Raw genomic sequence first — 17,327 nt, 5'->3', positions numbered from 1 at the left:
TAGTGAGTCTAATACAACTAGTTGGAAGCTGAAATGATTGAATATTTAGTACCTGTTAGTGAAATATATTCCAGATCCACTCTAGAATCACTAAATTGATCTCAGATTAGATTTATCTAAATCTTTGTGTTATAAGACCCAGAGGTCAGGCTTCAGTCTTATGGGGCATAGACAGATATCCTGCCTCAAATGAAAAGTTAATAGGGCCCATTTGTCTAGTTCTAGCACTGTTTAGTTGTGTGTCCTGTCAAAAGTACATCATCGCTAAGACAACAAACCTGAGCATACTTACCTTGCAAGAGACTGAACCAGTGAGAAATCACTCACTAGTTGTCTCATGGTGTTATTTGCATATAAAGTACACACACACACACACACACACACACACACACACACAAACACACTGACAGGTAATTTGCTAAAGGTTCATAATTTAGTGGCAATATTAGAAGGTGGTCACATTAGGAAGTGCTACCAGAATGGGGGAATTAGTCATAAAGTATTGAAGGGTGTATCCTGTGCTCACTCTCTGTTTTCTGGCCATCATTAGATAAACAGCTTCCTTTTGCTTTGCCCTTCTGCCATCACATTTCTGCCTTGTAAAAGATTAAAAGCAATGGATCAGGAACCATGGGCTGAAACTTCAAGCCAAGATGAGCCTTTCCTTCTTCTCAGTAGTATCTGTCAGATATTTCATCTCGGTGATAGAAGACTGAGCAACACACTGGAAAAAATGCCAGGGTTTCTAATCTGAGGACTACAAAGACCAAGTATATGGAACAATGATTAATGATGAGTAACCTGAACATGGACTGGAGCTTTTTTGATTATAAAGTTTTTCTGCTGTTGCTCTCTCTTGATTTCTGTGTCTCACTTGAATAAGGAGACTATAACAGTGGGTTCCATTTCGTTTTGCTTCTTTGGTTTCCTTGTTCCTCTGGGTCTTTGATTTGTACAACATGCACACCTACAAATTGCATGATGATTTCCTATGGAAACCATTGCCATCCTGTTGTAGATTGCCTTGGTGCTGTTTGTATTTAATGCTAATCCTGCCCCCAACAAGTAGTGGATCACATACTCAGGTGATTGCATGTAAACCCTGCTCCCAATTTTAACTGGTCAAATAAAGGATAGAGCCTGTAATTTGGCAGTGGAAGAAAAAGGTTGGGCTAGAAGCTTTAGAGAGAGGAGAGGAAGGAGAAAGAAAGGAGATGAGGCAGAGGGAAGGAGAGAGAGGAAGATGGAGGAAGAAGAGATTGGACATGGAACAGAACCACAAGTAGCCTGTATGAGCCACAAGTAGCAAGGGATCTCATAGCTGGGGAGTAGAGTAGTGTGGTGGTATATCTGCCCAATCTAGGTATGCTACTTATAAATAATATAACAGAGTTGTATGTTCTTTGCATGGGCATATTGGGGCTGGAGATTTACCAATACAAATATTAAGGCTGTCTGCGATTTTTCCATTTGCAATGATTTAGGTGAGCAAGAGAGAGGGGGAAACAGCAGAGTGGTCATTGGTGGTCAGTGTTGCCAATAACAGGGTGGTCAGTCTGTGGAACTCAAGTGGTAAATCCAGGTATTCAAAGTAAGACTGGGTTTCGGTGGATTAGCAAGTCAGCCACAGGAAACACGGCCAGACAGCCATTTCTGGCATTGGGCAAGGAGAAACAGGTGGCTACTGATTCTAGAATCTAGGCTCAGCTAGCATGAGTTTATTAAAATTACACACAACACATGATATCCAAGATGGTAGGTGAGAATCCACTATTTAGGATTCCCAGATTGATTCAAACACAGTAATGTAGGCCTGAAAGGAGGGGAGAGGGGGGTCCTCATTGAGAGGAGGAGTCATGTGGTGACTCAAGCACAGGGAACCTTAAACAATGAAACACAGGAATAGACTCAGATCAGGCTCTGAGTTCCCCTACTGTTAAAAGTAACAGTATAATGGCTCTAGGCAGGCAGCCATAATAAAATCTGCCTGCTCCCTACAAGCAGGGAATAATAGAATAGAATTCTAAGTTTGGTTTAATGGTTTGGTTTTGGTTTTTAATAGTTTTTAAAGATAGGAGGGAATGCAGATTTTGCCCAAGCCACATGGGGAATTCTCCCAACAGTTCTGAACTAATAGAAGAGTTTGGGTCCAGAGGCACTGGGACCCCTGCTGTAGGCAGAAAGGTTTCAACCTCCATGAAAAGATATATGGAGATTGTATGAAAATAAAACACTCTCAGTAAAACAGGTGGTCTTTCAGGATAACCCAGGTTCTCCAAATATGGGCTACCTAGGAATGTTGGGTTAAATATTCTGGCAAGACAGAGCACGAAAAAGGTCTACGAATAGGCTCATATGGCATTTGCTTACTTTACTTAATTTGTTTTTAACTATTAATATTGAAATGGAAGTGAGTTTGTGTTTTGTGGTTACTTTATTATTCCTCTGGGAGAGAGGTGAAACTAAAAGTTACTGGCTAAGGAATATGCTAATTTGGGAGAAAGGCTTTATGTTTGTGTTTATAGAAAAGGCAAATGGACCTGGACTCCTTCCAGAATATGATCAGTTATGACAGAGGGGGACCCCCTGAAGAACTAGAAAAGTTCAAGAGAATCAAACAGAAAAGGTAAAGATTCTTTGTGCCATCACATCTTCAAATGGCACAAATGAAGACTTATGATTGGTTATTATTAACATTGTCTAATAAAAAGACAGCTGTCTTTCTCATGCTCAAACAAGGAGCAGAATTTCATTCTGAATTAGTCTGTGCACCCTACACAGACTAACACAATCCATACACATAACTTGGTAGCACTTAAATTCGTTTTTTATTTACTTATTTATTTACTTATTTATTTCCTTGTTTGTTCCTTATACATTTTATTAGATGTTTTCTTCACTTACATTTCAAATGTTATCCCCAAAGTCCCCTATACCCTCCCCCTGCCCTGCTCCCCAACCCACCCACTCCTGCTTCCTGGTCCTGGCATTCCCCTGAGATTTGTATCCTACCGAGTTTTCAGCTTTGGCGAAATTCATCCTCAGACATATTGAACTGACCTGCTTGGATTTCCAGCAGCATGGATTGCAGGTCATCTTGCCTCATTCGACCTTTCAGACAGATTCAGTCAGAATTTAGGCATCAGAGACTGAATAGCAATTGTTGACTTGGCCTTCTTGAGGCCTAGCCAAATCTATTTTCTCTACCCTTCCCCTCCCCTTTAAAGATATTTCATCGCCTGTATTCAGGAGGAAGAAGTTGTGGATAGTAGTTATCCCAATTCTCTTGATTTGGGAGTCTGGAAGTGATTATTCTAAAGGTTATCATTCTAGGGAATTTGAAAATGTTCTTAAATTTAACATGGAGAAAATAGCTGAGATTGGTTGTGTAGCTATAATCTTAATTGGCAGAAATCTTTATAATTGTTACAAAGTTGAAGTTATAATTTCTTACATTGGTAGAGAATTTATTTTGTACAAATTTAAGGTTTTTGTTGGTATGAATTTCTTCTATTGATACAAAAGTTAAAAATACTAAGCTTAGACTCAGTCCTTCTTTAACTGCTATTATAAACTGTTTTTAGATGATTAAGCACTATGAAGTAAGGGTAAGATAGCAAACTCATGGCTCTGAGTTAATAATAAAAGGATGTTTTTGAGATATTTCAATTAGACATAGCAGAAAGCAAGTAAAGAGCAATAGTTCAGATATACTTTACATAGATAGTTTTCAAATCCACAGTATGTGACATTTAATGTTATTTAATCATTTGATGTTGAGACATATCGGCGCCTGAGAGCACCCCTTCTTGGTTTATAGAAGAAATTGAGCATCTTCACCAGCAGGCAAGGTTGCTTATCATGGCAAGGCAGCCACTGGGCAGAAATAGCCTATGTATTCTGCAGACCAATACTGTCCATGAAAGGACACAAGATGCAGAATAGCTGACAGCTTGGTTCTGCCAAGAAAGAATAAGTTAGTCCTTCATGATATTTCCTGTTTCACTTAAGGTCCATCAGATATTCTAGGCTAGAAGGATGAAGACAATTGCTCTAATGTTTTGAGGAATAGAGCACTGTCTAGGTACACAGCTGTTTCTACAATTTGTTTTAGTTTGGGAAGCTATGTTAGTGCTTCCTATATTTTTCAGGTTAATAATTATGTCGCACTTAGATTTCTAGTGGGATTAAAGACTTGCCACAGTCTCATAACCAACCCAAGCTGTTCAGATTGAGAGGATGGTTTTCAGATGGTATACAAGCTAAAAAATCAGGACATAACTCAAGTGTAAAATTGTAAACCTTTTAAGTTAGGATAGATGATAGAGTGGTTTTTCTAAATTAACATAATTGATGGACTAGGTATTAAGTATATCGTATACATCATAAATTACATAGTGGTAATCAATGTGATCAATTTATATCTGAGAGAAAGCTTTTTAATTGGACAAAAAGGTGAAAATGTTGTGGATAGCCTTGCTGCTGTTGGTGTTTTCATGGTCTTGTTGCAAGTAAAGACAGTATAGCCAGCCAGAGCTTGGTGAACATGGCTCTGGCAGGCCTTGTCTTTCCCTTGCTTCTACTGTGCCTCACTAGAAACCATTACATTTCTAAAGCTAGCTATATCCAAGGTCTATTCACTTATTTGGCCACTTCCTCCTCCTGAGGCTGAATACCAAAATTAAGCTGTCAAAGTATTGATGTCCAGCAATCAAAAGCCCCCTTTGTCTCGCCTAATTAACAGACCCAATTAAAATTAATCACCTCATCCTAACACAGGAGTTTCTCTTTTACCTTTACAAACTGCCATTTTCCTATGATCAACATAGTCTTTATGCACAGGCAGTTCTTTGTCCCTCCAATACAAATATCCATCTCGCAGTCTTCCTTGCCCTTTTCGTCCCTCCTCCTTCGTTTCTATACCCTTCTCCTTCTCCTTCTCTTTCTTCTTTGTCCCTTATCCCTGCCCTCTGTCCCATTGGGACAAATAGACTCCCCTTTGTGCTGAGAACATAGTCTTGAAATATCCTGAACCAACTTTATTATAGTCCATAGAGTAAGCCAAGAACAAACACAGTAAAGGCAATAGTGAGGACAAAATTGAACTCTAAAAATAATTAAACTTCCAAGAAAAGAAGAAAAGGAAAGGCAGACAAGCAAGAAATGATGATAGCAAACACCCCCCCCCCATTGTGTGCATCATTTCAAAGACAAGAACTGACAAACTGCACTACAAACAAGAACCGAGTGTGACTGTTCCAGCTCCTTATGTTCTGTTTTTCTCTCATCCCCACTCCAGTTTCTTCTCCATTCTCTCCAGCCAGTACCTCTGACATTCCCTATTTCCCAGATCCATTCCTCTACTTCCCTATTAAACAAGGGCAGACCTCTCAGGGATATCAACTGAATATGGCATAACAAGTTACAGTAAAACCAGGTACAGAATCTCATGTCAAGACTGTATGAGTCAAGTCAGTAAGAAAAACCTATCTACCTTAAGACTCAGCTCTAGCACTCTTGGACATATTACTAAATGATGTGCCTTTCTACCAAGAGAACACTTGATTGAACATGTTCATTACAGTTTTATTCATATTAGCCAGGACCTGGAGACAACCTAGATGTCCCTCAACAGATGAATGGATTTAGGAAATCCCAATTCAGCTTTCATTTTGTATAGTTGCATCTTACTCAACGTTGGCTAAGAGTCCTATCCTGCTGCACATTCCTGTTGTATATCTGACATGGAGGAAATGCTGTCTTTTAGGGAGGCAACTCTTGAACGCCTGGAGCCAGTTAAGTGAAACTTTTACTGGGATGTGATGTTGCAGCATTACATTAACCCTTTTTTCCTGGTCAATGTGTTGATTCCTAAAATGTGTGTAGGAAGTCTCCAGGGAGCCGTCTCCATCAGAATTCACCCCCATACCAGAAACTAGACCTGAGACAGAAACTAACAGAAGACCAGGATTTCGCCAAAGACTCCAAGTAGGACTCCAACCATCAATGTCTTCACTCTTAGTGGAGTCCTCATCACTATTCAACTCCTTTATCAGATACTACAATGGATTAAATATTTACACCTACCTTCTCAGAACATGTTCTTTAGTTATCAGGAAACACTGTGGTGATTCTGGGAATCTGGCTCTGGTTTGGGAACCGCTGTGTCTTGGACCATGACAGGACACACCTCTAATATACCAGTCTAACAACCTGGGATGCCACTCGATGCCAGTTCAATTAAGAGTAATGAATATGCTTTCAGCGGAAAGAAGGTTTATACTAGAAATATCTCTACCCTGAAATAAGGCATGATTGGATTATAAATCCAAACCCCACATTACACAACAGAAACAAGCCTGAAATTTCAAAACTTTCAGGTTCATTGATTCAAATAATTTGTTTTATGTTGTAAAATACGTGGCTCTACCAAAGCTATAGATGAGACTATGTGAGAATATTTTCTAAGTCAATACACATTCAGAAATCTCAAGATCCAAGATTTCTCCATTTACTTTGCAGTTTGATATACTAGATTAATATTTGGCAAGTTGAACCTCCTATAACCATTTGTCTACATGTGATCTACATATTAATTTAGGTATAATATCTATTTATAAAACACATTTGGGTAATATGAGATAAAATGTCTGAGATCCAATTATGTGGGCTTGAACAATATAATAACAAGTCTTTCATGTTTGTGCATATACACTATTTCTCTCATTCATTGCTCAATGATTGTTTAATATAAATGAATAATCCTTAGAAATTAGATTAATGAGATCCCCAGCCAGGCGCCAAGCAGCACAGGCAGGCAGACCAAGATTGAGACAACACCTAGTCCAGCACCAGTGTTCTTGGGCAGACAGACTACTCCCAAGATGACCCCCATTCTAGAACTACAGGCATGGAAAGACTATATTTGAAATGATACCTGCCCATTGCCAAATAGCAAGGGCAGGGTATAGCACTCCTGAAAAGGACCCAGACACCTAGAGGCCCCAGGCTCATCTAAGAGGAACAAGTAATTGGTGGAGAGTTGGAAAAGTGAAGCAGAGGATTCTTCACAATAAAGAGAGGCAGAGCTGGAGACTTGAGGGTAGAATAACTTGATGTGAGTAGCCAGTGATGCCACATAGGAAATGGTGAGAGCCTGGACCATGCTGCCACTGTGTCTGACTCTGGTCTTGAAACATTGGGTGTCTGTTAACAACAAAGACCAGGTGAATTGCCCTAATCTGGGCTGCTGTTTGTGTCTATGTTGAGTTCTGAAGGATGTGCTCTGCCCCTTCCCATCTTCAGGCTCTGGCCCTGCACTTAGTCCTGGTCCTGTTGGCAGGGGAACAGGTGAGCCAGCCTGAAGGCATTACAATGGGAGAGTGCTCTCACTCTTACTGGGTAAGCTAGCTGAAGCAGTGCTTGAGAGCTTTCCTAGTCGTGTGTGTGTGTGGGGGGGGGGGAATTGGCAGGCTGACTAGTTCAGATACTCCCCAGGCCAGGATTCATGATTTGAGTTGGCCTACCCCAACATCTGCTCCATTGGTCAACTGCTGAAGCATGTGAAGGGGCTACAGATCCAAAGTTCAGGATCTTCTTGACACAGGGCAACAAACAACAGGATATCTGAGACAGTATACCTAGAATACACAGAGAGAGAGAGAGAGAGAGAGAGAGAGAGGGAGAGGGAGAGGGGGAGGGGGAGGGGGAGGGGGAGGGGGAGGGGGAGGGGGAGGGGGAGGGGGAGGGGGAGGGGGAGGGGGAGAGGGAGAGGGAGAGGGAGAGGGAGAGGGAGAGGGAGAGGGAGAGGGAGAGAGATGGCTGGCTGAAAAATCTATATACATTTCTTTATCTGTTCATCGACTGATAAATAATCAAGATGATTATATTTCTTGTCTGTCGTGAATGGTGCCATGGTAAGCATGAGTACCTAGCTGTTGTGGGATGACCATGATTCTTTTATCCATATACTATCCAATTGTAGTATAGCTGCCTCATATGGTAACTCCAGTTTTCAGTTTGGAAGTGACTCACATACTAATTTACATCCCGTCCAATACTATACAAGTACTCCTTCTTTCCAAACACTTCCTAGTATGTTGTTCCTGTTTTTGTTTCCTTGAAGACAATAAGTATGAGTATCATAAGATGTAATTTTGATTTAATGTGCATTTCCATTCTGGAAAAAGCTATTGACAATTAAGATACACACACACACACACACACACACACACACACACACACACATCACATCACATTTCTATCTCTTTAGAGAACTATATACTCCCATCACTTTACCATTTCTTTATTGGACATTACTTCTTATGATGTAGAAAATGTTTTTATTGTTTATTTTATTTACTTGCATTTCAAATGTTACCCACTTCCCTGTTTCCTCTCCACAGACAACCTATCACATCCCCTATCCACCTTGCTTCTATGAGGGTAAACCCAACCCACCCACTCCCACCTCCCCACCCTAGCATTACCCTACACTGAGGAATCAAGCGTTCAAAGGACTAAGATCCTACCCTCCCATTGGTGCCAGATAAGGCCATCCTCTGCTACATATGCAGCTGGAGTCATGGGTCCCTCTTTGGATAGCAGTTTAGTCCCTGGGAGCTCTGGGGGTTCTGCTTGTTTGATATTGTTGTTCTTCCTATTGGGTTGCAAACACCTTCAGCTTCTTCATTCCTTCACTTAACTCCTCCATTGAGGTCCCCATGCTCAGTAAGTACCATCTGTATTGGTCAGGCTCTGGCAGAGCCTTACAAGGGAGAGCTATATTAGGCTCCTGTCCGCAAGGACTTCTTGGCATCAGCAATAATATCTTGGTTTAGTGGCTGCATATCAGATAGATTCCCAGATAGGGCAGTCCCTGGATGGCCTTTCCTTCAGACTCTGTCTACTCCACTCTTTGTTACTGTATTTCCATTAGAAAGGAGCAATTCTGGGTTAAAATTATTGAGATGGGGGGGGAGTGGCCCCATCCATCAACCAAGGGCTGTGCCTAACAACTTGATATGGTCTCTAACAGTTCTCTCTCCTCTTTTTCAGCTAATGTCTCCCTACTGGGTTTTGGTGGCCTTTTTTTTCCCTGGCAACTGGACTCTCTAGTGACTACCCCAAGTTCTGATCCCCACTGCTTGCATGAGATACCTTGCATGAGATAATTTCAATTTTCTTGTATATGTTGAGGCTTGTTTTGTGACTGATTATATGGCCAATTTTGGAGAAGGTAACATGAGGTGCTTAGAAGAAGGTGTATTCTTTTATTTCAGGGTGAAATATTCTAAAGATATCTGTTAAATCCATTTGGTTCATAATCTCTATAAATTTTACTGGGTCTCTCTTTATTTTCTGTTTCCATGACATGTCCATTAGTAAGAGTGGGTTATTGAAGTTTTCCACTATTGTTATGTGGGGTTCAATGAGAATTCGGGCTTCAGTAAAGTTTCTTGCACGCGTGTGGATGCCCTTGAATGTGGTGCATAGATTTTCAGAATTGTGTCTTTTTCTTGTTGTATTTTCCTTCCCTAAATATGAAGTGTCCTTCCTCATCTTGCTTGATAGCACTTAGTTGAAAGTCTATTTTATTGGATATTAGGAGAGCAACTCCAATTTGTTTCTTGTGACCATTTGCTTGGAAGACTTTTCTAGCCTTGGTGATCACTTTGGACTAGAATTAGAATTATTTTTTAATTTGTATAGAGTAATTGAAAAAGAAATTGACAGAACTCATTAAAATGTCATAAAGAAAAAGTACCTAATGTAGGTTATTTAGTTGTTTGGTATCATAGGTATTCATTTAAGGCAATTCAACAGTTTAAAATAAGGTAATTTTTGGGGTCGTGCAGAATAATAAAGCTGTCAGAAGTGTAACAAGGCTTAAAGTTTAAAGTACTATCATTGCCTATGTACATTTCAGATGAGTCTGCAGCTCACAAGGGTTAAAAAGCTATCAATCATATGACCTGTGGCAAAAGGTAGTACAGTGGTAGGATGTGAAGTCAGCCTTTTCTCACAAATTTGCATACCTAAAAAGACTAATCTGAGTATGAAATCTGAAGTTGATTTACTTGAAATACAACTGAAATGATGAGGCAACAGTGGTAAGAGGAGAGGTATAAATTCCAGATCTCAGGATCAGCCACACACAGGCTTCTATCCTTCCTGCTAACTTCTGCCTTCAGAAACACAAGTAAGTGCTTCCAGCTATTATTGATACAGTGTGAACTATGTTTGTGGATAACAGTACTGTATTATATCATGTGTATGTAATATTTTGCCTGATTCTACTATTCTTGATCTGCCAAAGAAAAGTTAAATGCTTCCTTCAGTTAATTTGTTTTCTTTTTAATTAGGTATTTTCATCATTTACATGTCGAATGCTATGCAAAAAGTCACCCATACCATCCCCCCACCCACTTCCCTACCCACCCACTCCCACTTCTTGGCCCTGGCATTCCCCTGTACTGGGGCATATAAAGTTTGCACAACCAATAGGCCTCTCTTTCTACTGATGGCAGACTAGGCCATCTTCTAACACATATGCAGCTAGAGACACGAGCTCTGGGGGGTATTGGTTAGTTCATATTGTTATTCCACCTATGGGGTTGCAGATCCCTTTAGATCCTTGGGTATTTTCTCTAGATCCTCCATTGGGGGCTCTGTGATTTATCCAATACTGACTGTGAGCATCCACTTCTGTGTTTGCTAGGACCCAGCATAGTCCCACAAGAGACAGCTATATAAGGGTCCTTTCAGCAAAATCTTGCTAGTGTATGCAATGGTGTCAGCATTTGGAGGCTGATTACGGGATGGATCCCCAGGTATGGCAGGCTCTAGAAAGTCCATCCTTTCATCTCAGCTTCAAACTTTGTCTCTGTAACTCCTTCTATGGGTGTTTTTTTTCCCAATTCTATGAAGGGGCAAAGTGTCCACATTTTGGTCTTCGTTCTTCTTGAGTTTCAAGTGTTTCACAAATTGTATTTTATATCTTGGGTATTCTAAGTTTCTGGGCTAATATCCACTTATCAGTGAGTACATATCATGTGAGATATTTTGATTTTTATCTAAATTAATTATTTTCAGTGAAACTATGTATCTTGTCAAGCATGTAGGATTTGTGTCTGGCAACTACAGAATCCAAAAGGAAAAGTTGAGAGGTGAGTTTTGACAACTAGCTACCAGCAAGCTACAGAAATCTTTATCTTGGAATTAATTTGAAACCTTTCAACCCAAAACTAGGACAGCTGGTGAGAAGTAAAGATAAAATAATTCTCTATTAGCTGTTTGCAAAGTCTTAAAGACACTAAATTCATTCCTTCTAGTTAGAAGTACATTGCCGAAGGCTTAAAAATAATAAATTTATTCTCATAATCTGATAATACAGCTATGTCATTTTCTTTATGAACTGATAATTACAGAGAGATGCTTTATTTAGTGAAATCGTTCTAATCTTTTTGCTGACTTTATACTGTTCTAGGACTTCAAGTTCCCAGTAAGCCACCATGATTCTTTTTCCTGAAGCTGATGGTAAATTCACAGTTGAAATGTACAGGCAGCTCAGAGAATCAGACAAGAACATTTTCTATTCCCCGATCAGCATGATAACAGCACTAGGAATGCTCAAGCTTGGAGCCAAAGGAAACACTGAAATACAAATTGAGAAGGTAGGTCTAAGCTTTGTTTTGTTGACCAGCTTGAATTTGTCTCCCTAGCACTCTGTCAGTGTATAAGCAAATGAGCATAAAGCTTGATGCCTGAGAAGAAGATGCTGAGTAGGCATTGCCATGACTGTGACCATGAAACTAAGGGAGAGGCACACCCTTCCCAAACATGGTCCAGGTGATTCCTGATATTCCTTGGGCACTAGGCTAGAATAATTGCCTTCAAGTGTTCAACAACAAGAAATTTCTTAAGTGGTAGAGACTATTGATACAAGAAATAGATTGTCTCAGATCTGAGTGATGAGAATTGAAGTGTTCCCTAAGCACTGAGAGAATGGGCATCTATTTGTGTGACTGGTGATAGATTGGGTTTATAGTGTTTCTTACAAACACTTGTACAAATATTGGGAGTATATATTTTCCCAAATTTTTAAGTTTTTTGCCTTTACTTTTCAGGGGTTTGTTCTGTTTTTGTTTCCTTGGATTTAGACAGAACTTTAAGTGAACTTTTCTTGTTGCACTTAATGTCTCTCCCAGGTTCTTCAATGCAATGAAACCACCGAGAAGACAACAGAAAAATCTGCACACTGCGATGTAAGTGCAGGGTACCTCATGCCTAGAAGAGCTGCAGATTTTTGACAGCATTATAATTTAAAGTGACCATTTTACACCTAAAAGAATCAGTCTAGAGGGGAATTTCCAAACAAAAGAGATTTGGATGTAGGTTAGGGTCATGCTTCTTTCTTGTAGTCATTTAGTTCATTAACTACAAAAGAAGGTCAGTATTGGATGGAGAGGAGGATAGTCAAGATTTAGCTCTAGCTCTAACCCTCACAGGTAGGAAACATGACCAAAGCTCTGCCCTGATGCAATGGGAAGGATTCTAGTAAACTGGGAGTAGAAAGGAAAATGATTCATCATATACAAACACAAAAATATCTGGCTTGCTACACGTAAAATGTTATACAATATTGCAAGATAACAGTACTGTCATTATCAGAATAATGTGACTAAAACAATTGTATTTTCATTCAACAATTGGATTAAGATAAATAATCACATATTCACATATTAAGAGAACTAAGCATATCTTGAAAATAACTGTTATCAAACCTATACATGTTTAAAACCTTAACCATGCTACATTCTTAGCAGGAAAACAGAAGTGTCCTGATTCAGAGATACTTAGATTCACAATTTGGCTCTGTATCATTTCGTTGAAGAGATCATTAAATTCTCTGGACCTTTTTGTTTTTATCTACACTGTACTCAGATTTATTTTACTTACATATAGTCTAGTCCTTAGATTAATTTTGGGCATATGCTATCTTATAGGTAGAGGATATCTACCAAGAGAGAAGAAATATTAATTGCACTCAATTTCTTTTAGTCAATATCATTAAAGACTATACACACACATACACACACACATATACATATATGTATATATCAGGGATGAATATAATAATATATTTGAAATAGGCAAACAGCATAACCATATATTTGTGATTGTTAGAAATGATACAAGATTTATAGCTTTAAAGAACTTAAGACAAATCAACCTAAAAGTACTACATATTTAGTTCAAAAGATGAAAAACTAGATAATGTGAAAGAAAGAAAACAGACATTTCTGAAAAATGTTGAATGTAAACTACAGATATTTAAGTTAAAATATACCAAATATCAGAAAATGTTCAAAATTGTCATTGAGATTACAAGTGTTTGGGTATTTATTTTGTGGGTTTGGTATTTGCATTAGCATAGTAATTCAATGAACGTCTTTTTTGACATTGAAGGATGAAGATAATGTCCATGAACAATTTCAAAAGCTTATAACTCAGTTAAACAAATCCAATGATGATTATGACCTGAAGGCTGCCAACAGTATCTATGGAGCAAAGGGTTTCCCATTACTCCAGGTAAGTTTTTCCTGGCTCTGCATCCCTTTAATCTCCATCCTAGGTCTTACATATATAAATAACCATACATAAACATAATACCAGGCAGATTCACATAGACAACACTTGCTCAAGGAGCACCAGCTTCATAATCAAAATTCTAACTGGATGAATTGTCCACAAGCCTAGTGACCTATGTGTGAAGCATGGGCTCAGGAACACTTCCAGGAGAGAATGTATGTCACCAGAATTTCCCATTAGACTTTAGTAATGAACGAGCACTAACTAGATCACAGAGATTGTGGCATGAGATTTATGACAAGTGGTATGTTTCTGGATTGGGCAGGTTTTCGGAAACCCTGGAGAGAACTGAGGAGGTAGCAGATAATATAGCATTTCCTCCATTGAACACAAGATCAAAGGACAATTGCAACGTCTGACCTTAGTGGTAGGAAAGTTCATCAGCCAATCAACTCTTTCAGGACATTTTGCTATGAAATTTTCAAGTCAGGCTTTCTTTTCTACCTGTCATCTGCCACGTGCTATATTATTATAAGGCTGCCTTCAGTTCACTGTGTTTTCATATTGCCTACCTTTTACCTGAGTAAAAAATCTTTGTGTACCTAGCCTAATACTTACCATGAGGGTCCACACTCAGATTATAGTATCATCACAACTAATGAAATTTGAGTAATGTCTAAGTTGTCCTTAATTCCTTTTGGTTCCTTCACATCTCCAAGACATTTTTGGAAGACATTAAGGAATATTATCATGCTAACGTGGAATCACTGGATTTCGAACATGCAGCAGAAGAGAGTGAAAAGAAGATTAATTTCTGGGTGAAAAACGAAACAAACGGTATTGTGTGAAAGGGTCATGGAGAAAGCACCAGAGAAGATGGGATGTTCTCCATAAATGCAAAATGAGCCAAGAGGAAGTATGGAGAATTTAGCAGAAAGTCAATCAGTTTAAATATAAAAGGAGATTTGTTTACATATAGATTAGTTACTAGAATCTTTGAGAATCAGGAGCCTCCACTGTGGAATATATTCATATCATATCAGTTTCTCTAAGATTCAGGTAATTCTGGAAAACTATGAGTAAATGTTAGAAAACGTCCCCTTCTCCTTTGTCAGTTAGAAGAGCAAGGCACTTTTTGTCACCACAGCTGGATCTCAGACTATTTCTTAACCTGGACATTTGGAAAGAATTTATTACATTGTCTTTGCCAACCTGCACAGAGATCTCACCAGATACCTATCCTATATCTCATCTATGACCATAGGCTAAGTCTGCAGCAATCAGTTATGAAAGCTAACAGGAGGACACAGCAGAAGTAGTTTCTGATATTACCAGGAATGTGCTTCAGACTATAGAATCCATGTCATTTGGGTAAAACAACAAATCAAGCCTTGGGCAGAAGGCTAGAAAAACAAGGTTAAGAGTTAAGTTGACAGCAGAGATCCAGTGTGTCTCAGTACTCACTGAGAGTTGGCCATAATCACCCAGATAGAAAGACTGACAGCCTTTCCTATGACAAGAACTGATGTGTCCATTCCAGATAGCTCATAGAGCACATTGAGGAAGGCTATATCCTATGAACAGATCAACAACTTCTTCTTGTAATGACTTGAATAAACAGTGATCAGTGATCAGTGGTGACTCTTATAAGGCATCCTCCAGGAAAGCTCCTTGTACTGATGATAGACACTTTGTTCTATCCCTTGAAGGAAAAATCAAAGACTTATTTCCTAGTGGGAGCCTGAGCAGTAGCACTAAACTGGTTCTGGTGAATGCAGTGTATTTCAAAGGACGATGGAATCACAAATTTGATGAAAACAATACCATAGAAGAAATGTTTTGGCTGAACAAGGTACTGTTGGCCTTTTATTTACATAATGTCATATGGTGATTTGTGGATGGTTTAATTTAAATAAAAGTGATATCACAGAAATCGAATATAAAATATATCATGTATTTTATTTTTGTAACTTAACTTGGAATAATGATAAAATAACTTTGTGTAGACCTCAAAAAACCTCAGGGTTCTATCTTCAAAGAATGCTGATTTGTTTGGAGTCTCTACAGTGCTACCTGTGCTGTCCAACATCTCCCAGGATATGCTTTGACATCCTGATTTGTTGCAGAACACAAGTATACCTGTCCCGATGATGAAACAAAGAAACAAATTTATGTTCAGCTTTCTGGAGGATGTGCAGGCCCAGATTGTGGAAATACCATACAAAGGCAAAGAGCTAAGTATGTTTGTCCTGCTGCCAATGGAAATCGATGGTCTGAAGCAGGTAAGGCTTGTGTCTCCTTTTCTTCACTCTATTACCTGATTTCCTCCTAATGTATCAAATTCATGTAAGACACTAAGGAAAATAAGAAAACATGACAATAATGAAAAGTTTAAAGGGAGATATTGTGTCTCACCCTGTAAAGTAATTATTATACACACAGCCTGTATCACAATGCAGACTTGTCTAATCAGAAATTAAGCAGTTATGAATACTAAATATCAACATGATGCCACTCATATAGAACAACTCAAACTTGGTTGAAAGAAATATACAGCACTCTAGAAAATGTTTGTAAATATTTTTAATGAAAAGAAAAACATAGAGCATTATATGACAATGATATATGTAATACTATGTTCAGGAAAATATAAAGAAACCTCTATTCAAAATAATATAGTAGGCTGGGAGCATAAACAATAATGTATACAGTTTATTTGTTCAAAACAATGATTCTGATTTTTGTATATTGGAAATAAAATCTAACTTTATTTATCTAAATAAATATATCTAAACCAAAAAACCAGTACTTATGTATTGCTGGAGTTTTCACTTTAATTCATTGTTCATGTAAGTTGCAGTGTTTCAGTTAATCATGGCAATCTCTTTTCTTCCACTTTTAAAGCTTGAAAAACAACTCACTGCTGCCAAGTTACTAGAGTGGACAAGAGCAGAAAACATGCATTTGACTGAATTGTATTTATGGTTGCCTCGGTTCAAAGTGGAAGAGAAGTATGACCTCCCAGTCCCATTGGAATGCATGGGGATGGTCAATGCCTTTGATCCACAGAAGGCTGACTTCTCTGGCATGAGCAGCACTCAAGGTCTCGTGGTGTCTAAAGTTTTACACAAGTCCTTTGTGGAGGTAAATGAAGAGGGAACAGAAGCTGATCCTGCCTCGGGGGAGGAAGTCATTTTAAGATTAGCACAGGTAGCAGATTTCCGTTGTGATCATCCTTTCCTATTCTTCATCATTCACAGCAAGACCAACAGCATCCTCTTCTTTGGCAGAATCTCCTCCCCTTAAGTGTGGTGTCTCTTCCATGTGTCCAGAAAGTTAACAAGGTTGCTACAGCTAATTGAGGCATGGAAACATGTTTATCTTCCTTCATTCTTTTTCTCATATCCAAGTCTCTGCTAAGAATGCATTAGTTGGGCCAGGATAGCTCTATCAACTCTATTTTTCTTCATTCCCTTATTTTTTTCTATATATCCATACATTCTCTTGGGGAAAATGTTCAACAAAAGGATGAAGGGATATTTTAATCTAGGTTCTTCTAATCTAGCATGTATCTGTGCCCTGTGTCAAGTGAGCTAGAGAAAAATCAGACCTTCCTTTTAAACTGATTAATATTAGCATCTACATTGCTTTATGAGATATCTGGAAATTTCATAAGCTTATAAATGTTGTGATTTTACAAAATACATTTTCAATAAAATAATGATCTTTTCAAC

General features: G+C 38.7%; 1 protein-coding gene across 1 annotated transcript; it reads left to right on the top strand.

Moving 5' to 3' along the window:
• Positions 1-10,156: 10,156 nt before the first annotated feature.
• Serpinb3c (serine (or cysteine) peptidase inhibitor, clade B, member 3C) lies at positions 10,157-17,327 on the top strand. Its single transcript, NM_201363.2, has 8 exons — positions 10,157-10,201; positions 11,489-11,675; positions 12,210-12,266; positions 13,471-13,593; positions 14,313-14,430; positions 15,303-15,445; positions 15,720-15,875; positions 16,498-17,327. The coding sequence occupies exons 2-8, from the start codon at positions 11,514-11,516 to the stop codon at positions 16,897-16,899; spliced, it is 1,161 nt and encodes a 386-aa protein (NP_958751.2). The 5' UTR covers positions 10,157-10,201; positions 11,489-11,513; the 3' UTR covers positions 16,900-17,327.

The sequence above is a fragment of the Mus musculus genome, chromosome 1 (genome assembly GCF_000001635.26).
Source record: "Mus musculus strain C57BL/6J chromosome 1, GRCm38.p6 C57BL/6J".
Lineage (NCBI taxonomy): Eukaryota > Metazoa > Chordata > Mammalia > Rodentia > Muridae > Mus > Mus musculus.
This window is presented reverse-complemented; position numbering and strand designations above follow the sequence as displayed.

Excerpts from the sequence above, each read along its gene's own strand:
- Serpinb3c (NM_201363.2), top strand. The coding sequence starts at position 11,514 with ATGATTCTTTTTCCTGAAGCTGATGGTAAATTCACAGTTGAAATGTAC. Across the intron at positions 12,267-13,470 it reads AAAAATCTGCACACTGCGAT|GATGAAGATAATGTCCATGA; the intron begins GTAAGTGCAGGG and ends TTGACATTGAAG. Across the intron at positions 14,431-15,302 it reads GGTGAAAAACGAAACAAACG|GAAAAATCAAAGACTTATTT; the intron begins GTATTGTGTGAA and ends TATCCCTTGAAG.